Source organism: Mus caroli, unplaced genomic scaffold (genome assembly GCF_978045245.1).
Source record: "Mus caroli unplaced genomic scaffold, Mus_caroli_1 scaffold_14, whole genome shotgun sequence".
Lineage (NCBI taxonomy): Eukaryota > Metazoa > Chordata > Mammalia > Rodentia > Muridae > Mus > Mus caroli.
In genome coordinates this window covers 85,572,021-85,599,234 of record NW_028227269.1, presented here as the reverse complement: position 1 = coordinate 85,599,234, position 27,214 = coordinate 85,572,021, and the positions used below count along the sequence as shown (strand labels likewise).

General features: G+C 51.2%; 1 protein-coding gene across 1 annotated transcript; it reads left to right on the top strand.

Annotated features, from left to right (window-relative positions):
* The first annotated feature begins 3,736 nt into the window (after nt 1–3,736).
* Nucleotides 3,737–13,648, top strand: Zdhhc22 (zDHHC palmitoyltransferase 22). Its single transcript, XM_021179753.3, has 3 exons — nt 3,737–4,001; nt 5,724–6,263; nt 10,817–13,648. Exons 2-3 carry the CDS (start codon nt 5,738–5,740, stop codon nt 11,080–11,082), a joined length of 792 nt encoding a protein of 263 aa, XP_021035412.1. The 5' UTR covers nt 3,737–4,001; nt 5,724–5,737; the 3' UTR covers nt 11,083–13,648.
* Nucleotides 13,649–27,214: the final 13,566 nt, after the last annotated feature.

Sequence of the window (27,214 nt, the reverse complement as noted above, 5' to 3'; positions counted from 1 at the left end):
AGCATTTGCGGACATCAGGCCAGTGGGTCTGTGTCCTGCCTCGGGTCCACTCGGTTGGGCAGCTAACGTGTATTGAACACTCACTACACACATGACACTGCACTAGGCACCGGGGACACAGAGTGATAACTCCCAGAGTCCACATAGTGCTCTCAGGGAGTTGGCATTCTAATAAAGAGGGACAAACAGTAGACAAGTAAGATCAAGTGATGTGAGACGTGTGTTTCAGAGCAGGTGGGACATGGATGAAGAACAGTGCAGCTTTAGATAAAGGGGGATGGGGGGATGCATTTGCTCTGAAGAGCGTTTGACCTGCCTGCTTACTTTATGCAAATGTCATGTTCCAGAAAAGGCAAACATTGGTGAATCACATTGAGGGAGGCTCATTTATTGGTTGGCTTGTTGCTTTGATTTTGGTTTTTTTGAGATGGGCCAGACAGGGCGGAGGATGGATGGCCTTGAAGTCCTGATTCTCCTACTAACACTTCCCCAGTCCCAAGATCATAGGAACGCATCAACAAGCCCAGCTTTTCCAATGGCATTTTAAATCTGACACAGGAGAGGCTTATGGGTTAGCCTGCGGCAAATCTCTGAACCTCAGTTTACTCAGAAGAAAAAGGGGTTTAATATTGCTTTCCCTCCCAGCTATGGGGCTATGGAAAGACTTGTGGAGTGAAATTTTAATTTTGTGAAGCTACCACCCTATTACATCAAAGTAATGCAGTTGCTGCTCAAATGAAGGCAGTGCTGGCAAAGTGAAGCAGCACCTCTAGGCAGATATTCTGTAATAATCCAATTCCGATGTGTTCCGCTGGCTGAGATGAAGATCACATTAAGATGGCTTCCAAATCCAGGCGGGCAGCGATGTTTGTCATCTTATTAAGCTTCCTGAGGCTTGGAAGCACTTTGTGGTTGCTCGTGGTTGTGGTTAGTTGTCAGCTGTAGAGAGCATCCTGTCTAGGGATATCTATTACCATCTTCATTTCAGGCCATTGGTTAACCTCGAGACCCCAGTTCCATTCTCCACAATCTACTCGTGCTCGGTGCACAGAAATGAAACATTACCCATCAGCTCCTTGCATCAAGGGACAGCCCCCATCTAAACATGTGGGGAGCCTGACAGAGATGGGAGGGAGGGGTCTGTCATCCTAGGGAGAAGCGACTGCTCATTTCATGGAGTCTCTTCCTCTGGATACTACATTTATTTTTCGGTAAAATGGAATGATTGCCACTCGGAAGGGATTTTATTTCATTCAAATAATATCCGCTAAATTGAAAGATTTACAGCACACATCTCCAGGGGAGTGCTTAGCAGCAATCAGGTGCCTGCCTGAGTCTCTGCCCCCCTGGGGGAACCCCTGCAGATACCATCACAGCTCAGGTATGAGAGCAGATGAGAAAGGAATGAGGAATGTGGTCCAGCAACGACTTTGGACACCGTTTGTGGAGAGCAAGACTATCACCAGGGTGGGTGGGGGGCCGGATGGACGATCAAGGCCAAATGTGTCTTCCCAGACATTTCAAAACCTCAAAATACAGTTGTTGGATTTTTTTTTCTTTTCTTTCCAGACAGACCAGTATGGATTCGTCAGCCAGAATATTTACTCTGGTCTACTCATGGCAAATCAGAGACACCCTCCACTCTAGGAAGGAGAAGACAGGATAAAGATGGGAGCCTAGAAGAGAGAAGGCAGGTGCAGAAGACTGTTACAGCCTCTCCCTGGGCCTGGCCTCCAGCACAGCATGGCCGCCCTTGCAAGCCTGGTCATTGTTCTCCTGTTAAGGATAGGATGCAGAGTATAGAGATGCTAAAGCGCCTGTCTGGGTTCAGATGGCTGGTCAGGGACAATGATGTTTTCGCTGCTTAACTCAGGGCCAGTACCAAAGTGAAGTTTCAAGTTGACCTCCCTACGGGCCTCTGTCAAGGGCGAAACCTTGACTATTCTTTCTCTCCTTCTGTTCTTTAAGGGGCCAAGGAATCTAGGCTTAGACTTCAGCTCTAATGTCCTTTCCTGTTGGTGAGTTTGGTTTCTAAATAAATAATTATCCTGTCCACTCCTGTCTGAACCACCCGTCTCCTCCCTCTTAGGTGATTACTCCCTTCCCCCACTGACATCTTCCCACATCGCCTAGCTCCTTCTTTTCAACCCTCACACATGAATTCAGACACACACACACACACACACACTCACCTCCCCCCCCCCACGCACACACCACTATGCAAAATAAAATTAGAAATACGCCCAACTCCCAAGGTATTTAAGGAATAGAGATATTTCAATCAGTACGGCCCCTGACTGAGCCCTTAGGCCCCCTCCATCCCAGGCCTGTGTGAGAGGCAGGCAGAGCTTGTGTAAGGGGCCAAGCAACTTGTGACTCAAAGCTTCAGTAGAAGGAGAAAGACCTCTTGTGCTTCTTCGTGTCTGTCCTGGGGCCACGGGAGTCTCAGACGCTGCCTCCCGGTGTGCTGCTCTTCCTTTCAAATATAAGATTCTTTTAGAACACGGAAAGGTTTCCTGGCCCCTTTTTTATTTTTATGTATGCTGATAAAATACAGAGAAAACAGTGTCTGATGATTCAAAAATAGAGGCTAAGCCGATCGGCATATGGCCTTCACTTCAAAGGATTGCTCGTTTTAATCAACCAGTTGAGATAGAAATGCGCATTTATTATGTTTGCTCATACCCAGAGAGAGGGGAGTGGAGAAGGCATGAGAGTCATGGCAGCTTGGGAAACTGAGGCTGGTAAAGGCATGGACACTCTTGCTATGTTTCATGGTCTTAGACTCCCCCTACGTGGCTGGGTACGTGTGTGTGTGTGTGTGTGTGTGTGTGTGTGTGTGTGTACACACAGATGTTTGCCATACACCCTCTTGGTGTCTCATGGCGCACACATGAGAGAGCATGAAAAGAAGACAGGCACAGGAGAAGCTTTGAGTCCCAGCTCTGTGTTTAAACCCTGTTGTCCTCCCCTCTCCTAAACCATAGCTACTCCTAGGTCTCAAGTGATATTGACGTGGGCAGAGGCTGAGAACAGGAGCATTGTGCTAGAACCAGGTTCAAACCCAGGCCCCAGCACTCACCTGCTGCATGACCTTGGGGCATGTAGCTTAGTGTCACCTTCTTGCCTCTAGAATGAGGCTTAGCTAGATTCAGGGATCATACTGGAGGATGAATGCAGCTGTTGTGTCATGGGTTCAGCACTGTCTCTGTGACTGAGGAAAGGGCCAATCTGTAGTGTTGGTGATGATCTGGGACAGGAATGGTCCCCATCCCTAGCAGGCTTTATAGCTCCTGTCAGTCAGTCCTCTGTTCTACAGAACACACTAGCATGTAGGCTTTCCCAGGAAATGGTAAACGGTGGGTACCTACACCCAGGTAGACTGGCTCTCACCCCTCAGCTCACAGCCCTTCTGAGATAATGCTGATCTTCATGGGTGTTACCCTGGTAAACTGAGCTCTTAACATCACCCCCACGCCACTCCCCCCCTCCACACACACAAGATTTCCCTTGGTCCTAGCCGCCAGCAGGGAGGGGTCACAAACAGGAAGAGGGAAGGAAGGGAGGTCAGGATATGGCTGGAGCTTCTGCATCAAGGCTGAGTCCCCATCTCCCAGTTGGAACCAGGGTTGCAGTAAGGCAGGGCGCCACAATCCGCCCTGGGTGGGTTGGGGGGGGGGTGAAAGAAGGGCGGGGTGTGGGGGGCAAGTCCTCAGTGCTGAGCCAGTGGCCAGAGCACCGCCCCCAGGAGCGAAGGGAGGGGTGGCGGAGCTAGGGGGGTGCCCAGCTGCCATCCCCGCCGTCTCCTGGCCCCCACTCTCTGGCACCCAAGTAGGAGGGCGGCAGCTGCCCGCTCCCTCCTCCCACACCCCCGCTACCTGCCCAGTCCCCGAAGCGAAGCGTGAGGAGGCTGCGAGCCAGTCGGGCGAGCCCACAACTTTGCAGCCTCGGGGAAGACCAGGGTTGACGTCCGGGGCTCCTCCTGTCGCGACTAGAGCTCGGTGAGTTCGTTCCCCAGCCCTCTGCGGCGCTGCGGCTGCTCCGGGGGGCGGCTGCCCGGGCGTCCAGGAGGCAGTGGCTGAGGAACCGGTGGGTGCCCGCGCTGTCTGGGTCCGCAGGGCTCCGGTGCCGCCCTCGGAGGCCGGTGAGGCGGACGCCGGTGCTGAGCGGACAGCTCCCCACGTTCACTGCCGCCCGCCACTCTCTGCGGACCGTTGCGGGACACAGGGCCCCAGCTGCAGCCGCCCACCCGGCGCCCCGCACTCCCCCCGGCCCCTGTCCTTTGCCTTCCCAGAGCCGCGGCGCATCTGGAGGCTGCTCCCGCACCCCCCTGGCGACTGGCGCGGGGAAGACACTTGCTTCCCTCGCTGGAGCCCGGTACCTAGGGTTCTGTAGAGTGGGCAGCGCCCCCGTGGCCTCCGGGGATGCATGGCTACGGGGAGTTGGGGGATGAGCCCCCAGCGATCACCCCCAGGCTTGCCCTGCGCTGCGCCCCAACAGTGCAGAGAAGCCGCAGGTCCCCAGATCGTCAGGCACTGTCACCTGCAAAGATTTCAAGGTGACCAATGTCTCGGCCCAGACGGGACAGCCTGAACCCCAGGCCCCGTGGTATCCATCCATCTTGGGTTCAACCACCTTTCCAGAACTTTTTTCGTGCCTCCTTCTGGCCGATTACTTAGATCACTGGAAAGTTCTTCTCGACACACGGAATCTATTTCCCCGTGCTATCCGAAGTTGGGGAGGGGCCCCAGGCTGTAGGAGGTGGGGCTGCGTTCGGCTCTGTGTGGGGGTTCATTCTAGGAAAAGCTGTCAAGCATCCACTAGTCCACCCAGGACGGGCTTCTTGGCATCGAAAGGGTTTAGGCGCCTTGGGGATTGTTTGGGTTTCTCCCGCCAGGAAAGTGAAAGGCGGGTGCGAATGGGGGATTTCAATTTCATTGCCTCAAAGGAAAACACTCTTTGCAAAGATTTTATAGCAATAGTCAGGGCGACCAGAGGCTGGAAAATAAACTGACCAGGACCCAGTGACACAGGTACTCCGGCTACATCTCCACCCTACCCAAGTACCTGAACACGTGTGACTGTATCCAGTGTTTGCCAGGTGGCAGAGAGTATACACACACATACCCAGACGCACACAGATAACACATACAGTTGCACACAAGAAGACACACATCATGGTCCACAGCATAACTACTTCCAGAGAGCCTTGGGTAACCCCTGAGGTCACAGAATATTGCTCAAGGTGGGAGTAGGGGGAGGGGTGTGAATCAGGATCTCCAAGAATCAAGCTGTTCTCTCCAGCCCACCCTACCCCCAACTCCCATCCTCCTCCTGCCAGGGAAGCCTCCGCCAGAGATCCCAAAGGTGGGTTGCATCCACTATTGTGATACAACAGCAGATTCACCCCTCAGCTCCTAGCCCCCTCCCCTCTCCCACACACAATCACTCCAAACTGCAAACAGGTCCTTTCCTCCCTGTACCTCTCCAGACTCCAAGACAAGGACTTAGCCAAATGCAGTAGGTCTAGCCAGATGCTGACCAGCTGTGGTCTCTGGGTCTCTAACCTGCTTGGTCCCAAATTAGGGAAACTGGAAAGGGTGATCCAAGGGGCAGGGTTTGGGAGATTTGTGTCCAGCCCTTCGAACCTGTGACCAAGGAGAAGAGTGTCATGATGACGCTGGACAACGCTGTAAGGCTTCCTCTCTCCTTGTGCCCCTTAGGAATGTGATCGAGGATGCTGGCCTTGCGGCTGCTCAACGTAGTGGCCCCCGCCTACTTTCTTTGCATTTCCCTGGTGACCTTCGTACTGCAGCTCTTCCTCTTCCTGCCCAGCATGCGTGAGGACCCCACAGCCACCCCTCTCTTCTCGCCTGCTGTGCTTCATGGGGCGCTCTTCCTGTTCCTCTCAGCCAATGCCCTGGGCAATTACGTCCTGGTCATCCAGAACTCCCCAGACGACCTGGGTGCCTGCCAGGGGACCATGTTCCAGAGACCTCAGTGCCCACCGCCCAGCACCCACTTCTGCCGAGTGTGCTCCCGAGTCACGCTGAGGCACGACCATCACTGTTTCTTCACCGGCAACTGCATCGGCAGCAGAAACATGCGCAACTTCATCCTGTTCTGCCTCTACACCTCGCTGGCCTGCCTTTACTCCATGGTGGCTGGAGTGGCCTACATCTCAGCTGTCCTTTCCATCTCCTTCGCCCACCCCCTGGCCTTCCTTACGCTCCTGCCCACTTCAATCAGCCAGTTCTTCTCCGGTGAGTGGGCCATGGCAGGCAGGTTCAGCAAACAAGACCTCCTAGCCCAACCCCAAGTTTTTAAAATAAAAACCACAGGATGCTGGACTCAAACAGTCAGATAGACAGTTGTTTGGTATGACTATGCCCCAGTATTCCAGGAGGCATGCTAAGAGAACAGATTATAATCTATCAGCAATTAGGGTGAACTGGGCATGCTCCGTATCCCACCCTCCTCCTCTTTCATACTATATATTACTCATAAAATTATGGTACTCAAGCTATACTCTTCTCAGACCAGGTATGTCCCTTCAGAGAGCATGCTATGTTCTCCTTAGACCTAGACCCCAGGCCTACACACACATTCCTTCAGGAGATCTTAGCAAACAACCACCCCTAGGCTAAACCTGACTTCAGGCTAGGCTGAGCAGGAGGCTAACTTCCAACCTCCCACCCACTATGTTAGACTAAACCAGACTCCTGGTGGCTCAGAGCCACCTCACTGACTACAAGCCGACACACCACAGATCCAGGCTAACATGGGATCTGACCCTCTGGGACGCTCTGACAGCTGCTGGAGCCAAGTACATGAGTCCTCAAACCAATACTCACATGGGTACCATGGTGAGGACTGTTGTTTGAATTGTGTGTCTCTAAGAACATCCCGAGATACCTGGCCCTGAGAGACTCTGTTCTGGTGGCGGTTCTATCTTACCTGACCCTGGTTCTTCCTTGCCTTCCACTCTTTTCTCACCTTTGATCTTGAATTCTGACCAATTTGATCTCTACAATTAATAGTATGGGCACAAAGGTGTGTGTCTGGCGTTCTTAGGTCCATTTCTCAGATAAACTGAGTCTTAGCTGGGGCTAAATGACCTGCCTAGTATCTTAACTTCCCTAGAATGGCTGTCTCTGGCTTGTATCCAGGTGCTTAAATCACAATTCCATACGCATCTTCAAGGTCCATATCCCCAAACACCTTCCCTGTCAAAGAAAGAAAGGCAGCTACTTCTATGGAAGGCCTGACCCTCCTGACACCTAGCCTGGCCTGGTCTAGCCTGGTCTGGTCTAGCCTGGCCTGGTCTGGCCTGGGTACTTAAAACATTTTTTCTGTACCCTGGAGGAACCCTCATTTCAGTTGTAGCTTTAGCTCGGCTCTTCACAGACATAGAACTACCGTGCAAACTACCATTTGGCAGTGGGAACACAGGAGCCCAGGGAGGAACAGTCATGAGAAATGCCTGGAGAGATAGTGGCTAAGCTGGGCCCAGAACTTGGAGCTTGGGGGCCTTCTGGATCTTGGTGCTGGCATAGAAGGCTGCCAGGACTGAAATAAGCAGAGTGGGGGAGGGTGGGTGGGTGGGCTGGGGGTGGAGTGTGAGAGCAGGCAGGTGGAGCGACGGGTTGAGCCAGGGAACCTGATTGCACATCCTTTTCCAAGTAGTCTCTCCAGCCATAAAAATGGGTGGTTCCAGAAGGAGGACCTTGAAATGGTTGGATTTAAGTCTGGGCGTGAGGCCTGCCCATATGTGCTAGATCTGGGAAATATGGAAGGGAGGGAGGGAGCCTATTGCTTTGATCTGATGGGAGAAAAAGAAAAGCCAGCCCTTGCCCACCTCAGGGCCCAAGCATCTGTGCTGGCTTTAGAATGAGCCTCACCGTCTTTCACCACACCCACAGGAAAAATGGATTCAAGGCTTCTCGTCGCCAGATCCTCCTCGCCTTCCTTCTAGGCTCACCCCTCACATCCCTCCCTGGCCCTGTCCACACACACACACACACACACACACACACACACACACACACACACGATCCTCTCTTCAGCCTTCTCCTTTGAGACTCTTCTTCCCCAGTTTCCAGTCCAAATGGTCCAGAGCAAACCTCTCAGCTGCTCAGGAGAGCAGGAGGTGGGACAAAAACAGTTGTTTAATCCAGAAATTGTCCCTGTGGTCAGAACCTGAGATGACTCTGAACAGGACCTTGGAAAATCCCCTACCTTTATTGGGGGGGGGGAGGATTCTTCCAAAATGCTACTGACCACTGGCCTCAGACCCTCAGGTAATGCCACAGGTAAGAGGGGGGTCTGTCGAGGAGACTTGGAGGGGTTTCCTTACTTTTGGCTTTGTGTCGCTGCTGTGAGCCTCATTCTTATCTAGAGAACGGAAGTGACACTGCTTGGCCTGGCATTTGGATTAGTATCAGTTGATAGACAGCACTAGAAGTCCCCTTAGGAGAAAAACTGGACTAGAATTTATTGGATACCTATTTTGTGCCCCACTAGACGTGTCTCTTTGCATCAGATCCCTAGGGCAGATCTGGGAGACAGCTATTGTGTTATATTTTTTTAAAGCCAGGGAGCCAAAGGTTAAGTTGCTGATGAGCCATCTAGTTCTGAACTCCAGGTTCATTCTTTTCTACTCTGCCACCCTGCCTGTCTAGTCTTGCTTCGTGCTGAGTGAATCTCTTTGGGAGGAGGGGGACTGCCCATGCCCAGATGTATTACAGAGTATGCTGGGGGATGGTTTGGCAGCAGTGTTAGAGATGGTTGCCGGGGGAGAGCAAGGAGAGAGAAATTAGATGATGTAATCTTTCAGATCCTTTAAGAAACTTGTGTGGTTTTTTCTGAAAGAGAAACTATTATTACACAGTTTAGAGGCACTGAAGCAGCCGGGACAGGTAACTTCAAACACTTTGAAAGGAAGAAAGCAGGTCTCCAGAATAGCCTTTTGTAGCTGCTACATGGGGCCAGCAAAAGGCCAAAAGGTCTTTGCCTCATGCCTTGATTTAGAAACTTGTGGTAAATGGCTTCTGTTGGCCTGACTTGTTCCTGGGGCTGAGCTGCAAGGCAGGCCTAAGCTTGACAGCTCTGAGTCTCTCACATCCTAGCTGGAGGGATAGCGTGCACATCCTCAAGCTGGCAAGGCACTGTGGCCCCAGGAGTCTCTGTCCTGCACATAGCTGCCCAAGCTAATTTGTACTGACAAGGAAAAAGTGGGTCAGGGGATGGCCCAGCTCTACTTGAGTCTGTCCAACAATGGTGGAGGAGCTTCTCCAAATGCCTGCTGGACAAGATTTCTATCCTCCAGACAGATGGACCTATTTGTCTCTAACTTTGCAAAGAGAATCCTGCTATCCAAGCTCCTAGGGCTTTCAGTGAGCAAGCCGGCAGATCGATTCATCTTGGTTGCTGAATCCACCATGGATCAGACTGACAGGTGTTAAAGTCTACTTCTCAGGAATCAGGAAACTGGAGCCTGGGAAGAGGTAGGCTGGGGCAAGTAGGTGCTAGGGGGTAAGGAGCTGGGGAGGGGGGCGGAGACGATAGTGGAGATTTTTGTAGGTAGCTTGTATATTGATATCTCTGTACAGGCACCCAAGCCTCTCTACAGAAGGGGGGTTGTCCAGGAGATAAGAAAGGAACCCAAGTTCTATTCTCAACCCACTGCTCTGGCTGCTAAGCATGTCAACGTGGATGTGTTTACTACAGCTACTAAAACTATAGCCCAGACAGGGCTTCGAGACCTGGAAAGGTGGAGAAAAGCCTGAGGGTCTTGGGATTTAAACCTGAACCATTTGGAGATGTAGCCATGGCATTCAGCACCAGGAGTAAACCACAACGCTGGCAACGCCAAACACCTGTAATACCGAAAACCTATGAAGCATTATAGACACGTTGCTCATGAACAGCCTAGAGCTCAGAGAGGTTAAGGAACCTATGAAAGTCCACACAGCTGAGAGAATCAAACCCAACATGGACCAATCCCCTCACCTCAAACTCTGGGGATGCTTCAGGTATTTTACAAAGTGGACCTTTAAAAACAGCCACGGGAAGGGCTCGGTGTAGAGGGTGTAGCATGGGTGCTGTCCCTCGGCAGGGTGCTGAAATGATGGCCTTAAGGGTTTCTTTGAGCCTTAGCCTCTGACTTGGCTGACCAGACTGCTTTGGCTGAGTGTTCTAGTGTCTCCTTCTCTTATTAACATTAATGACTGAATTGTTCTCTAAGTCGGCTCTGTGTGCTGCCCTTGAGGCCGAGCTCGTGACTTGTTCCCATGACTAGGTTCTGTTCTCAATCATGCTGTCACTTTCCCAGATCTTCCCAGACACTGCTCCCAGCCTCACAGGGAGAACTGGCTGCAGTCTAGACAGCTGCCCAGGTGCCAGCTCCCTCTCTAGGTTCCTAAACTCGCTCCTCTTTCCTTCTGTGACCCACCCCCGACCTCGCTTCCAATCCAGAAAGCGAAATGGGGGTGGGGGGCACTGTGCAGGGAAATGTGCAGAGTCTAGGCTGTGCTGAGAGCTCTTTTCACTGAGTTCTTTTAGCTTGTTCTCCGTCTCCCCAGACACCCGGTTTCTCCCCCTCTCTCCTCAGGAGCAATCAGCACTAAGGAAAACTTGGGCCAAGGAGCTCAGCCACAGTCTTCTCAGGCTGCAGAGCTGAGATTGCTACAAATCACAACTTCCAACTCGTGAGCCTGTCTCCCTGCCTCTCAGCGGAAAGCGCCAGAGCGCGCCGGAGCGCCTGGGTACGTGGCCTGGGTGTAAAGCGATCTGGTGTTTCCCCTCCCCCCCGCAGGAGCTGTCCTCGGTTCTGACATGTTCGTCATCCTCATGCTCTACCTCTGGTTTGCTGTTGGCCTGGCCTGCGCCGGTTTCTGCTGCCACCAACTGCTGTTGATCCTCCGGGGGCAAACCCGCTACCAGGTTCGAAAGGGGATGGCTGTAAGAGCCCGACCCTGGCGCAAGAACTTACAGGAGGTCTTCGGAAAGAGGTGGCTGCTTGGCTTGCTGGTCCCCATGTTCAATGTCGGCACCGAGAGCTCGAAGCAGCAGGACAAATAGCTGGCAGGCACTTCTGCCGTTTCTGTCTCAGTTTCTCCTGACCACACAGCACCCTTGTCTTCACCTGTGACACACCACACCCTCCCCTAGGAGGAGCCTCATATCCACCCCAGGTCTTCAATCCTCAGAGGATATATTAACAGGTGCATCCTGACATGGAAGGGAAGTGGCTACCTGGGCACCACTAGGCTGCTCCAGGTCCAGCCAGGTAGGGAGCTTCTAAATCGTTAAGGTGTTTCTACTTCAAGTTTTTTGGTTTTTGGTTTTTCTGGGAAGCCCTTCTCTGCCCCCTCCTGGCCTTTCCACTCCTGTGTCTCAAGTCATTGCTGCTTTTGCTAAAGTCCTTCTCTTTGTGTTGATAGTGGAGACTGCATTCTTGCTGCTAGCAGGAGATTCCACAGAACCGAGAGGCTGGTAAATGGTAGCTACCATGAAAGAGAAGCAGTCAAGTGAGATTTGCCAACTGCTAGTGAGAATGGGAAGGGGTGAAGATCCACCCTCATCCACTGTGAGGGATAGTCAATAGTATTTGTGTTGGGGGGGGGGGCACAGGCACTTGCTGCTCTGCCCAAGTACAAGGCCTTTCCCCTAGAGACAGCAATAAATGGCCTGATGTTCTTCAATGCTGTTCTCTGTCCAACCTGCCCCATCTAGCCAGCCCAGCCCAGCCCAGGAGTTAGCTGAATAGTTCTTTTCTCTGGAATTTCTCTGGCTTTTCCCGTTGGTCTCCAGCCTTCAGATTTTTTTGCTAGCTATTGAGAAGGGAAGAAGGGAGAGACAAGAGGGAGTTACTTACCCGTAAGTAATAAGAGAAGTGTGCTTCTTATATAGCCTTATATAATCGTGTGTGTGTGTGTGTGTGTGTGTGTGTGTGTGTGTGCGCGTGTGCGCGCGTGTGTGCGTGTGCATGTGTGTGTGTGTGTATGTAAGAGGGGGCGGAGGTGAGGAGTGTTGTTATGAGCACAGAGAGAGAGTGAGTATTGGAGGGGAAGGAGAGAGAGGCAAATGGGTTAACTCTTTTGCAGCCAAAGCCAGCCAGTGATTGAATGTTACCTGGACTGAGTGCTGGCCCCTGGAGGTATTTTGACAGGATCTAGGCAGTTATCTACAAGAAGAGATTTTTTTTGTTCTACTTTGTTCTAGATGAACTTAGAGATCCCTTTCCACTCCTTGATTCCAGTGTCTTCTTTGATACTGCTGGTGCCAGAGACAAGGTCTTTAGAAACTAGATCTTGGGCTGGAGAGATGGCTCAGTGGTTAAGAGCATTAACTGCTCTTCCAGAGGTCCTGAGTTCAATTCCCAGCAACCACATGGTGGCTCACAACCATCTGTAATAGGATCTGATGCCCTCTTCTGGTGTGTCTGAAGAGAGTAAAGTATATTGACATACATAAAGTAAATAAATCTTTAGAAAAAGAGAGAAAGAAAGATCTTTAGAGAGAAGATCTTTACCTGCTTTCATGGGGCGGGAGGTAAGATAACCATGGAAAGGGTCTAAAAATCATAACAAGGGCTTTCTGCACACAGTCCAGCCATCCAGGAGACTTCCTGATGTTAGCAGTAGCTGAAAGGGGGCCAACAGTGGAGGACAGGGAGGTATAACTATGTTAGGGCCAGGTTGGTGCAGTTAGCTGTAAGGAGAGAGAAGCCTGGAAGCCATGCTCAGCCCTGAGGAGTTTGTGGGAATGACAGAATATTGGGATGCAGTTGCCAGTCCATTCCTGCCAGTCTGGCTAGCTCTAGATAGGGATCCTGCCTTGTATCCTGAGACCCAGAGGACCAGACAGACCCTTGGGGCATATGAAGGGGTGGGAGCCACCCAAAACCATCTCCTGAGTTGGTCCCAGGGCCCATACAACATCTATGCAGGCACTGAGGCTGGTCTGTGCTCTGCAGTATCTAGTGGGTGGCCACAGTGACCCCAGCCACTGCCCAAGAAGAGCGTGAATTGTTGAACAAAGCGCGGGAGGATATTACTCAGGCCCGACTTTGGCGCCCCCCAGAGGGCTAATGTAGTAATGGCGTTCCTGCTCACACGTCTCCCTTCAGCAGGTATTCTTTTGGGCCCCGTTCGCTCCTACTCTATCCGTTCATCCTAGCTATCTGTATCCAGCACAGCCCATGGGCTGAGTCTCAGTCACTGGCAATTCAGATGCCCACATCAGGGCCAGATGACGCCTACCACCATTGCGCTCTGCTTTCCTGGCAGTCAGTGCAGCTGGCCCCTTGGAGACAGAATGATGCAGCAGGGCTGAAGAGGAGCCCAGGCTTCCTCAGTGGAAGAGCCATTCGAGGTATCTCTGCTCAAAGTTCTGGGCACCCTTTAGCAGCATGAAGAAACAAGGGAGGGAAGATGTCTGGATAGTTCAGGCCTTCGGGCTCTCTTGACCCTAGAGTTCAAACTCGAAAGCCAGCCCTACGTTGTCCAGGCTCAGGACCACGGAGCCTGACATCCCAGAGGGGAAAGGGTGGCCAGCTCTTTAAACAGGTCAGGGACGAATGGCTGTAGGGAGATTGCCAGGTGTAGTACTTGAGTAGCATTTGAACACACGGCCCTCTGTTATTAATAAAGAAAATCAATAAAATATGTGGTTTTCAACTGTATTTGGTTTGTCTGTTGTCGGAGCTGCAGGTACATTGTGCACGGATACAGATTTACAGTGGTTAGGAGTGCTTGTGTTCCAGTGGGTAAGCAACCACAGCAGGCTTCCCTACGACCTCGGGTTCACAGAGGTCCGATCTGGCACTGACCCAGGACTCTGCTTCACATTCCTCTCACTGCCCACGTGCCCATGTCTGTTGTGTCTGCTCAGGGCCGGGTTGTGTGGTGTGGTAGTGTGTGACTCTTAGCCCTTGTGAGTAGTAGGTCTGCGGCACCACAGAGATCAGGAATGAAAGATCTCATCTGAGAATTTTCCTCTCCCTCCTCCTCCTTGATGCAGAGGGGAAGGTGGGGAAGAAAATGGGAGGCCATCTGCCTCTTCATCTCAGCTAGCAGATTAACTTGAGAACAAGGCAGGACCTCCCGACCTCTCAGGCTCACTGCCTTGGGTGCAGTGAGGAAGATAACAGGCTCTTGAGGGTATAGTCCCTGAAACATGCTGAAGACATGCAGGCCCGGACAGATGGGGTGCAAAGGGCAAATGTTGATTTTGTGTGACCTATCAGAGCCCCAGCCAACACACAGCCAGGAAGCCAAATCCTGACAGAGCAGGCAGCCCATTGTGGGAACCCCACGGCTGCCCTTCTCAGCCTTGTGCCTGATGCTTAGCTGGGGTGAGGCATCTAGTCACTGCTCAACAATTACTACTGAGTGCTTGTTTCCCCGTGCCGTGTTCTGCTCATTGAAGGCTCAGAAACCTCTGAGGCTGAGGAGGTTTTGCTCCAGGAGAGACTCAGAGAGGCAGAGAGTGTGTATCCAGCTGTGAGGATGGGGTAGGGTTTTCATCTGTGCAGGTCTGGGTTAGATGAATGAAATTGAGATGGAGAAGGAGTGTCTGGGTAAGAGACCATGCCTGGAGCCTTGGAGCACAGAGGCCATCACGGTGAGAGGGAGGGAAAGCCAAGACTGCTCCATGAGCAGGAAAGGCTTTGAACGGCAATCTAGGGGATCTGTAATGAGTCTGAAGGACAAGAGAAACCATAGACATTTTGGCATGGTGGGATCAGTACTAGACTGCAAAGAAGAAGAAGAAAAAAAGTAGAGTCTTGGAGGATAGAGAAAGAGAGGGAGATGAGGTGGAACGACCATAGAATCTGGGTGGAGGTGACATTGTGGGCTGGGAAAGAGGAATGGTGGGAAAGGGGCACTTCTCAGACACACGACATGACTGGAGTGGCCACAGAGAGAAGATCCAAGGTGGCTTGCAGGCTGAAACAGAGTAAATCAGGTGACTTCAAAGGACAGGGAGACAGGGACACTGGGCTAGGCAGGGCAGGATGCTGAGGCTCTGGGCCTTGAGCATTGGCCTATCAAGCAGCTGATAATGCCATAGTTAACCAGCCACTCTGCCACTTCGGGGGAGAAGGAATCTGGGGGAGGGCATCTACAAGCACACTTTGCAGCACAACTCTTGACCCCCAAAGCAGAGTAAAAGCCATGTGCCTGTTTCAGAAAGAAGCCACAGGTCCTCTGGCTTTACATTCAGTAATGGAGAGAGGCACCTGCCTCCCCCCCCCCCACCTCCTCTCCACCTCCCCGTACCTAAGTATCCCCTCAGGCAGAGTGTGTACTCAGTTTTTACTCCTGTCCTAGAGCTGGACAAGCAAGGTATGAGCAGCATCCCTCTTAGGTCCAGGAACACACAAAACTCTGGAAAAGGGACAAACCTGAGAAACTTTGAACGCATGACCCCTTTGCTGCAACAAAGAAATAACCTCCTTCCCTAGGTCCTCCATGGTCATGGCCATTGTCTGTGCGTTTGCCTGCTCCTCAGGTGTCCTCGATCCTTTTTGTGCCCTATGTCATCCACATGGTCGTGCTCTGCCTCCAGGGACAGTCACAGGGACACTTGAGATAAGTCCTCCATATGGAGGAAGAGGAGAAGAAGAGGAGGAGGAAGAGGAGGGGGAGGGGAGGGAGGAGAGGAAGGAGGGGCTGAGGCGATGGCTCCGTGGTACTGCTTTTTCAGAGGATCTGAGTTCAAGTTTTAGTACCCGCATCAGGTGGTTCTCACAACCACCTGTAACTCCAGCTCCTCTTCAGGAATCTGCATTCGTGCTGCGCACATACACAGAGACACATCAACACACATATACAGACCCACTCGCACAATTACAGGTAATTTTAAAACAACTTTAAAGAAAGTATATGCAGGAACTAAGGATCCAATTGCTTGGGTGAGGAGGCAGAACCTAGATCTCCTCTGCAGCCTGCCAGAGAGCCTGGCGGCGGGGGTGGGGGTGGGGAGTGGGGGGGAGTTGGGGGGGTGGGGGGGTACGCAAGTGCAGGAGGTTCCCTGGAACAGCCCCTCTCCTCCCACCCTCCATGGTCTCCCTGTATGCAGTGCAGGCCCAGCTACTCCACTCATCCCCAAACACTCACTGAGGCTGACTCTGTGCCAGGCACGACGCCAAGAACCAGAAAAGCAAAGATGAATGAGCCTTCAGGGAGCTTACGGGAAAGAAGACAAATTGCAGCCGCCTGTGATTCAGCAGTAGGAGCAGGCTGAAGGGAAGACAAGGTGCTACGGAAGCCTGGAGGACAGCGCAGCACCTCCTCAAACGTGGGTGGGCTGGAAGGCTTCCCAGAGGAGGCAACAATGTAGCTCAGGCAGGATACAGACAAGCACACCAGGCATGGAGGAAGGAAGGCTGTGCATAGACAGAGGCTCTTGTGATTTCTGGGAATTACAAGGCAGGGTTCGGAAGCGATGGCACTTCGCCCTGCAGCTACAGTTAGGGACCCAGTCCTCAGGCTATGCACTGCAAGGACAATGACTCATCCGTGACAATTTCTTATGAAGCCATTCCTCCCCTCAACTCATGGTGTTCTTTGAGCGAAGCAAGTGCCAATTGATGTCTGGATGGCCTTCGTATTGGAGACCATTTCTGAAGGAGTCTGTCCAAAGCTGCTAAGGGATTCAGCTGAGAACATTTAAAAAAATGTCTTGACTCCTTATGCCCAAAGCGGGGCTCATGAGAGTGTCTTACCACTCCTGCCTTCCTGCATAGCCTCGCGAAACAGGATAAAAAGAAGCCTTCCTACCACAATGACGTATAGAAAGACCAGAACCCTGAAGAGTGGGGCTGAGCCTTCCTTATGTCTGCCACCCTTATCCTGCCTGGTGAGGCGTTTCCTTGTGGCTATGGCCAATGACCTAGTGTCTTCTTATAGTTCTTCCTTTTGCCCAGATATCTTTAGCCTAGATAGCTCCAGCCTGTCCACATCTCACTCTTCTACTGGGCTTCGCCTTACCTGACCCAGACTGGTCTGGAATCATCTCTGAAATTCCCATGGTTCTCTGTTGCTCCTATTGCCTTCTCCTGGGTTTGTGTCCTGCCTGCACCACACATCTCTGGAGGGCGGGAATGGAGAGAGTGGTGTTTTTGCCCCAACTCCATGATGACATATATTTTCTTAAAGATATTTATTATGCATACAACGTTCTCCCTGCATGTATGCCTGAACGCCAGAAGAGGGCACCAGATCCCATTATAGATGGTTGCTGGGCATTGACCTCAGGACCTCTGGAAATCAGACCCCTCTCTGGCCTGCTCGAGAGGCCTTTACTCCCTCCTGAACTTTTAACCTTTCCAGCCCTCCATGCTGACATATTTTTATTAATAGGATTGATAATGATTGGCATTAACTGGGCATCCGCCATTGCCTGGCCTTTGTCATTTATAAACTTTACCTGTATTAATTCATATATTTCCTGTAGCAACCTTGTGAAGTCAGCTCTGTTATAACCCTACTTTCCAAGTTTTTAAAAAGAAGGGGGGAGGGGGAGGGGCGCAGGGACGTTATTAATCTATCCAAGGATCACAGCTAACAGTGGCAGAGCCTAGCTGCACAGCTATGTAGCCTGATCCGAGTGTGGCCCCTGCCTCCAACCACCACCCTCTGCACAGTGAGTTATTGTAAACATTCAACAAATTCTTTGCTGAAAAGAACACGGAATCAAATTTTTCCTCAGTAATTTTGGGTCCATTCCTTCAATGTACACATTGAACAGCTAGAACGTCACAGGAAGTAGTGGTACGGAAGAGCTAGGTGCATCCTCTGCCTGGAGGCTCATGACCGGTCTGCTGGTGATGTGCCAGGCCTCCCAGCCTGGGGATAGTGACCACTTTACACTGGGGAAAAGCAGCTTTCTAGATTCTAGGATGACACCTCTCTAAGGAAAGGCCCGGTCTCCTTCTGGCTACATCCCTACAGAGACAAAAACGGTCAAAGAGCCAGCAAAACTCCAGCTTCTAGAAATTCAGGTAGAGGAAGCATTGGGGTGCAGGGTTCGGGTGTCAAGGGGAGTAGGCTTCCAGAGCCTCTACTCAAGCTCATCTACTCCGCTCGGAAAGAGCGCCCCTCCCTGCCCTCCCATCCCCCCCCCCCCAAACCTTGGCTGGCTGCTGGTGTGGCTCACAAGCTAAGTCCCTCCAGGCCGAGGAAAGCAAAGATGCAAAGCTCTGCAGAAGGGCCCCCCTCCCGTCCCCGCCTGGCACTTCCCCAAACCAGAACCTCCCCGAAGGAGGGAGGAACAGGGCTCATCACTAAAAGCTAGCTAGGCCTTCAAGATAAAAAGCAGCCCTGCATGCAAGCTCTTCCGCCTCTCCCTGTGCCCGAATGCCTCCTCTCTGGCCTGCTTGCCATGCCTTAGAAACCACCCCGCAAAGTATTTTCAAATTCCAGGCGGCATTTGCCGCTAAAGTTCTTGGAAAGAGATGGTTCCTTAGGTAGAGAGCTAGAGGAGAGGCGGGCCAGAGGCTAGGGAAGGTTTGTACTGGGAGAGGAGAGTGGGATCGCAAGGGTGCTCAGGGAAGGAGTCCTGGGAGGGTGCTGCCTGGGGACATAGAGACATGTCTCCAGGACATAGAGCGGCAAGACATCTGGGCAGGGGACAATGAATGAATTAAGCAGTGACCTCACAGATGCCCCCTGACCTCCCCCAAAAGATCACCACACAGAGTACTGCATGCTGGCGATTCTGGGTTATTGAGATGACCCCCAAAGAGACACATGATGTGCTTCGCCACAGACTGCTGCCCCACATCCCTCCCTGTGTGGCCCAAGCTTCCGGAAGGAAAGCGGAGTTCTGAGCTGTGTGACCTGGCCCACTCTGCTCTGTCGCAAACCTCCCACGTAGTGTGTTGTGCTGTGGACAGTGGATAAGACAGCAGGGATCGAAACTAAGAGAAGCAGTAGGGTGTATATAGTTTGAGAGCTGGAAAAACAGAAGATAAGGTAACATAAATTTGATTTGGATGGATACAAGCTGTAGAGGTCGCACGAACAAGAGGAAACTGTTCTTGCGTTTAGTCCAAGACTGTAGAGATTGCTCACAGGGCCCAGGCATGGTGATGGAAGAGGCAGGCCAGTCCTAGGCTGCGAGGCCCATCCAAGGAGCCCGGCGAGACTGAGAAATCCCTCACCGGCACAGCGTAATTAATCCACAACAGCAGGGGGGAGAGTGTGGCGGCTCTCAGAGAAAGGAGTTAATTAGCAACGCGTTCGGGGGGGGGGGAGACAATTAAATTACAGGAGACAACAGAACGCTTGGAGGACCCTGGAGCTCCCTACACCGATCACTCAGACCACGCGTGGGGGTGGTGTTTCCACCTAGCCACCAGCCACGCAGGGGGAGATGCAGTACTCGCGTCGGCCGGGAGGGGGCGCCGCCGCCCGCCACGCCTGAGGCCACAGCCTGCGGGGACCATCCGCGCGAGACCCACCCCAGGGCCAGAGAGAGCTAGCCGGGTGTTTGCCTCGCCGAACCACAAAGGGCTTTAGCCGGGAAAGAGCACAATCTGGGGCCCAGATCCATGCTACCAAAAATAGGCTGACCCAAGACCCGTCTCTGCAGACAGACTGCCAAGAGGGGCGGGGATCCAGCAGCCTGGTCCGCAGCACCCAGGCTGTGCATCTGCAGGTTCCCAGTTCAGCACGCTCCTGGGCTGAGCCCTCCTCGCTCTTCAGCCCGTAGCCTCCTCCCTCACTGCCACTCTGTGGCTTTATTTGTTATAATAATGATCTTACAGTGCTTTAACCTAGTCCTAGAACTGGGGAGTACTTGGCTTAGGGACGTCCCTCCCACTCATGGCCACAGCCCTGTGCGCTGTGATTATTAATTAGCCTTGTTCTGAAGAAGAAACCCGGGCTCTAAGAGGCTGAGGAAGTTGCCCAGAAACACACAGTTGGTGAGTGAAGAGGTTGATGTTTACATTGCGTCAGCCTCTGAGCCCTTCCCCAGCCTCTACCTAGCCTGATTTTTAGCCCTAAGCTCTAGCACAGAGCCTCACATAGGTGCTAATTAAATAAAAGCGCCAGGATGAATTGCAGGTTTGTTTTCTTGTTTGTTTGAGAAGGATGTACACATTTCATGCGATGGAGCGTGTGCGTGTGCGTGTGCGTGTGCGTGTGCGTGTGCGTGTGCGTGTGTGTGTGTGTGTGTGTGTGTGTGTAAAATCCCTGGCAGAGCACTTGGATCAGCAAAGGGTGGTGTCCCTGACTCCTGGCAGTTCGGGAAATCCCTGGGGATCTTATTAAACCGCAGCAGGACTCTGCATTCCTCACAAGCTGCTTCTGTTCACACTACCCCGGGGGAGCGTGGGTCCCCACCTCCCACTCGGTCTGCACATTTGCAGTCTAATCCAAGGAGTTCCCGAAATTACTGACGGATGTGGAACAGGGTGCACTCCCTCCCAGAGAGGCTGATAAAACTGGTCTGGGTGTGGCCTGGCATGGATTTTTTTATTATTATTATAATTATTAAAAAAAAAAAAAGATGTTCCAAAGGATATTGCTCTAAGGCCAAGCCTACAGCTCAGTGTATCTGAAGGTGTAGGTGTGAGCAGAAGGGGGTTATCACAGGTGTGAAGGACAGGCTGCACTGGAGACTTGGAGGTGGAGTCACCAGAGAGGTCTAGCTAAGGTGGGGCTGACAACCTTGGTCCCGTTCCTTAGCTCCCACCTGGCCTGGGTGGTTATAAAGTGGGGTGAGGCCTGGGACAGGCTGGGAAGCACAGAGCCATTTGGCAGGTATTCTCTAGGATCTGCTCTGGGAAGGGCTGCATTCGGGGTGTCTGGGCCCGGTGCCAGAGGCATGCAGAGAGCTGGCCGATTTGCTGACTAACTGACTGTAAGTACAAAGCAGAAGACTGGTTTTGGACTCAGGCCAGTGCAGCCTGCCCAGCCCTCATTTTCTTAGCCGGCACAGTTCATCTGCAGGGATCACTGGAATTGAACATTCACCATTCACCGCACCAGGTCACACCGAACTCCTTCACGGTAAGGCCTGACAATCTTTGACTGTTGATATAAGCAGCCCACAAGCAGCTAGCGAGGCCCTGAGAGACAGGGTGGAGGCCTGGCCCCACATTCTCTCCATTCATACCTCCCTTCATGTTCTTTATGTGACTAGAACACTATTCTAGCACTCATGGGGACACACACCTGCAGTCCAACTCTCAGGAGGCTGAGGCAAGAGGATTGAAGAGAACTTGAGGCCAGCATGGGCTACAGAGAGAACCCTTGTCTCAAAAAAAAAAAAAAAAAAGAAATGGGGTTGGAGCAATGGCTAAGAGCACTGCCTGCTCTTTCAGAAGATCCAGGTTCAATCCCCAGCAACCACCAATTCCAGGGCATCTGACACCCTCACACGAACATACATGTAGGAAAACACCGATGCACATGAAATAAAAGTAAATAACTTTAAAAATAAATTCGAGATTGGGGCCTCTGAGTTGCTCTTCAGGTAAACGCACAGACACCCAGTGAGTGTAATGAGCTACGTTTGATTTCCCAGACCCACCTGGTAGAAGAAGAAAAGCAGACCCGCAGCCTCCACACATGCAGACAGACAGACACAAAAAAATCAAAATATAGGTGGGCATGGTATCATAGCCTTTCCCAGCACTTGAAAGGCAGAGGAAGGCGGATCTCTGAGTTCATGGCGAGTAATGCTGTACACAGAGAGTTTGAAGATGACCAGGGCTAAAAAAAGAAACCCTGTCTTGAAAAACAAAGCAACAAAATAAAAATAAAATAAATAAAACCAAACACTATTCCTAGTATCTGTTTGTCGGAACTTCACCCTATGCCTGAGTTTAAATTCCCATCTGAGCTCCCCTCTCTCCAGGCTTTGCAGAACTCCCGAGCTCAACAATGAACTGCTACCACGTCACTGTCTCCCCCATGTGCTCCTGGCTCAGGCGTCAGGGCTCCCAGGGTGGGTCAGCAGTGCCTCGAGAGTGTTTGGTGCTACTGGATGCAAGCTGGGATGTGTGGGTGCTCTTGCTGGCAGATGCTGAGGCCAGATGGGGCTGTGGTTCTGGGAAATGCAGGAGACTAGAGTCACCCAGCAGGATAGTCCACCCGAGAACTCTCCCGGTGTAAGGTGTGAGGGTGAACTTCCCAACCAACCAATGGCTTGTGCCTGTGGCAGCACCTGCCTTCTGGTCTCAGCTTACGAGCTTGAGCTGAGGACTCTGGCCCTCATCACAGGGTGTTGTCACCCCAAGCTTAGCAAAGTGGCTGGTCTTTGAAATAAAAGAGGCAAGTGGGAGACACTACTTCTCCCAGTGTTGGTGTCTAAGGCCTACTGAGACCAAAACCATGAAAGGGTTAACAGTCACTGGCATCCTCCTCTGTGTTAGTCATTATCCTGGTTAATTTTTGTTTGGATGGTTTTGTTTTGTTTTGTTTTGAAGATAGGGTTTCTCTGTGTAGCACTGGCTATCCTGGAACTCTCTTTGTAGACTAGGCTGGCCTCAAACTTATAGAGATCTGCCTACCTCTCTGCCTCCTGAGTGCCAGAATTAAAGGCACGTGGTTAGTTTTTATTGTAATCTTGGCATAACCAGTTGTTACCTGGGAAGAGGAAACCTCAATTGCAGAACTGTCTCCATCAGATTGGCTTGGTCATATATGTGAGAGACTGATGGAGGAGGGCACAGCCCACTGAGGGTGGCGCCATCCCTAAGCAGGTGGGTCTGGGCTGTATAAGAAAGGTGGCAGAACAGGCAACATTCCTCTACGGCTTCTATTTCAGTTCCTTCTTGTGTTTCTGACCTGAGTTAGTCTTGATTGAGACTAACTGGAAGTGTAAACTGAGTAAACCTGTTCCTCTCCTAAGTTGCTTTTGGTCATGATGGTTATCACAGCAACAGGAAGCTAAACAGCCATCATTTTATACCTACCACACAGCTAGGTCAGCACCTAGAACACAAACCACATTGACAGCTCAAGGAATCTATTGCCCAGAAATAACAATGCCACTGCTTTGGTCACATGAGGCTGAGAGATCATGAAAACATTCAGAAGTGAAAATGATCAAGATTTGAGAACACACGCTATTATATGAGTGTGCATGTGTGCCTGTGTGTGTGTGTGTGTGTGTTTGTTGTTGTTGTTTGTATTTTGGGGTCTTTGTGGAATGTTGAGACAGGGTCAAATATAGCCCAGGTTGACTTTGCACTCCTGGCTCTCTTGTCCCCCAAGCCTGTAAGTACCAGGGTTAGAGTCTTGTAGCACCACTCTTGGAACTAAGCTCAGAACTAGTACCTCACACGTGACTTACCCCAGCCAAGCTTCCCAGGGCCAGATGGGCTTCCCAACAGAGAACACCTTATTTTCAGTACCTGAGGTTCAAACCCAGAGCCTTGCAAATTTGAGACAAGCACTCTGCGTCATCTGCCCTAGAGAATACAATCTTTGGGGGCCGAGGGACAATGCAAATCTCTGAGGGGAGAATGACCATCTGAAGGACAAGAACTACATCTGAGGATATTTAAGGTTCCTCAACGCGGACTGACCTGTACTGCCGGTGCCTGCTCACCTGACTCTGTGCCCTTTTCTTCTTTCCTTTGAATTAAAACAACAGCAACAGTAAAAACAAGTGTGCCCAAGTTGGGCCCACTCATCTGAATTCTCCTGTAGTTGGCAGGTCAAGGAGGCCCATCCTGGTTATAAGGAGAAACAGCACCCTTACTGTGACCTGACCTGACTGGGATAATCAGCAACGTTAGTAATGTGGACTTCACGGCTCAGCTGAAGTCTGTAAAACACCTCATGAAAGAGTCACAACCAGGACAAGGTTGAAATACTTTTCCCTACCAACACCTTGGCTTGATGACCATCTATTGGGAAAGCCTTGAAAGAGGTTTCTACCTTGGGTCACTGTGACCTAGCTGCCTGTGGAAGTCAAGGGACAATTGCTTGGGTCATGTCTCCTGCTGTGTTGTCAAGCTGAGTATGTAGCTGTTGGCTGGTTGTGGTATCTGCTTCCCTTCCAGTTTGCTTAGGTTGTGTACATTCCCTCAAAAAAAAAAAAGAGAGGCACAGAGGCCTGCTTAAAACCAGAGGGCAGGAGAATGAGACACTCCCAGGGGGTCCCCGGGCTTGAGAGCCAGGCTTCCCGGAGTGTGGAAAATGGCAGCTCTGAGAGACTGCTGTGTGTCTGTGTGTGTGTCCTTCCTGATGTTGAAGTAAACACGCCCAGGGAGTTTTACCTCAACATATTTCACCCCAGGGACTGAGGTGGATCAGAGTGACTGCTCTACAAGTAAGTTTGAATCCTAAGCTCTCATGTAAACAGTCATGATGGCTGGTGCCCGGGACCCCAGCCCTGGGGAAGCAGAGACAGGTAGATCCTATCTATGAGCTTGCTCACCAGCGAGCCTAACCAAACCATCGAGACTCTCATCCTGTGAGAGACCCTGTATTAAGGCAGTAAGGCTCAGCACAATAGAGGAAGACTTCCAGGATTCTCCTGCCCAAGCTTCACTTGCGCACACGCGCGCAAACACACACACACACACACACACAGCACCCTTGGAAATTAAAGGCTCTTAGCTAACAGCAGACACTAAAGGGGGCTTTATTCCATTATTCCTTTATCTGTTGGAAGCCCGGACTTGTCAGAGGTCCCTCCCCAGGTCATCTTCTGGAAAGGGAGGCTGGGGAATGTCACCTTTTCATAGTAGCTACCATTACTCCTGGACTTGCCTGCATCTTCCCTCTCTCCCACACTGTATAGGAAAGGGCAGAGATACCTGTGCCTGGCTAGGTTACCTACTGAGCCAGTGCTCTTCTGACATTCCCTAATAATAAACTGAATGGCCTTCCTCCTCACGGTCTGCTCTCAGCTCATTCCTGTGAACCTTCAGGAGTCTCCAGGGAAGCACTCCTCTGGCCCCTCCAGGGACAATGTATTCGTTTGGAGAAGTGAATGGAGATGGTCACTTTAATACAGCTCTCTCTAAAGCCATGGCTTGCCATCAGTAGGTCAGAGGGGGTCTCAGTTTTTCACGGCTTCTGGTTTTTCAGTATCACCCCCATAAAAGGGTGCCAGGAGCTCCTCCTGTGTGCTTCCCTAGTGGGCAATGCCTCTAGACTGTTTGCAGAGACAGAGGCGGCAGCTCTGCCATTACAAGGGCCTTTATCAGGATGAAGGGCCTCTTCCACGGCCACTGCAGTTCCTGAGATAAAAACTCTAGGAAAATTAAAAGCATCTATTTTTACTCCGAGTCTCTCAAACCACTCCTGAAAGCTGTGTGGGGAACACAGGCATTCATCCTGACCGAGGCCCTCAGAAGAGACAGTCTCAGAATCCAACTTTCTTTTCTTTTTTTTTAATTCCCCCCTCGTCTCCTACCACTTTCCACCCACTTGCTGTGTTCACTTGGTATGCCACGGGCTTTTCTCACTTTCTTGCTCATCTCCAGCTGCTGAAATGTGCGGCAGGAATCGTGCAGGCTTTTTTCAAGCAATTCTCTAATGTCTTGCATAATCGGCCCTCAGAAATATAGGGAAGCCACGTGTTCTGAGAAAGAGGAGGGACTCTGAGAGAAGCCCAAGTAGTCACGTGTGAGCCCACAGAACACGACCTAGGAAGCCAGGCAGAATAACCATCCTGGGTTGCCATTCGCTCTCTTGGAGTTAACTATAACCATACATCTTGGCAGTAGAGTCTTAATTATCCCCAAGCCAGTGACAGCCTTTCTGAGGCTGAATTCCATCCCAGGGTTGCACACATGAAGGTAGCCTTGCTCTGCAATTTTAAAACCTAAGATGACATTCTTCCACGCTGCGATCTCAGCTCTGTTCTCAACCGAGAACAGAGTCCCACCCTGTTCTCAACTAAAAGTACCAGAGATAAAAGCTGCAAGAGCCAGGGCACTCGGGCGCGTCTTTCTCAACCGCTGCCAGGCCACAGAAGCTCTTCTCATCTCCCGTCTCTTTCTGAGCAGACAAAAGGCGGCACCTGAAGGCAGGGACCAGAATAAAAGACCTCACAAAGCGCAAGAGCATCTGTGTAGCCCTGACTACTGACAGTGAAGATGTTCACTAGGTTCGCAGCTCCTGACAATGCGTGGAGAAACATCATCCCTGATTGGGAGCAGAGACGTCTAAAAGGAAATAAAAAGCCAACTGATACACTCTAAAAAAGATTAAAAAAAAAAAAACAACCAAAAAACCTAAAATTCACTCCTTTCATCTCAGATGAAAGGCCTGTTTGCAGATAACTGACCAGCACAGAACAGTGTGAGTTAATCCCCAAATGCCCTTACTTTTAGCTAATAAGAATTTGCGCCAGCACACCTTTGATCCCAGCACTCAGAAGACAGAGGCAGGTGGAACTCTGAGTTTGAGGCCAGCCTTTTTTATAGAATGAGTTCCAGGGCAGCCAGGGTTACACAGAGAAACCCTGTCTTGGGGGAGGGGAAATGAGGCTGAAGAAATGGCTCCACGGGTAAGGGTACTTCTGCGCAAGCATGAGGACTTGTGTTCAAGTCCCCAGCATCCATGTACCAATGGGTGGGGGAAGACAGAGTTACTGAGACTTGCTGGCCACCAGTCTAGCCAAAAACCATGGCGCTCCAGGTTCTCTGAATGACCCTGTGTTAAGGGAATAATGCAGAGTATGACCGAGGAGGACACCTGAACATGCATCAACATACATGTATACATACAATGTATATACCACACATACAGAAATAATTCCTTATTTGAAGGCCTAGGGATGTAGCTCAATACGGCAAAGTGCTTGTCTAATGTCCAAGGCCCTAGGTTCAATGTTTAGTGATAGACAGATAGATGTCTCACTTGGGAAGCAGAGGCAAGAGGATCATAAGTTTAAGACCAGTCTGGGCTATATATAGTAAGACATTGCCCCAAACCAAAAAAGAAAAAAAATCTGAATGTAATGTTTCGTTTTCAGACAGCTGTGTAGCCTTGACTGTCCTGGAACTCTCGGTTTTCCAGGCTGGTCTCAAATCCACAAAGATCCATTTGTCTCTTTCCTGGGTGCTGGGATCAAAGGCCTGGGCAATCACAACTGGATGAGGGCAGTTTTTATATGGGAATGAGTGGATATGCACGTTGCAATCAGGTACTTATGAAAAAGGCAAAAGCAGACAACATGCTTGTCTGGAGTCACATACCAGAAGTGAGATCCAACCGGACACTAGTAT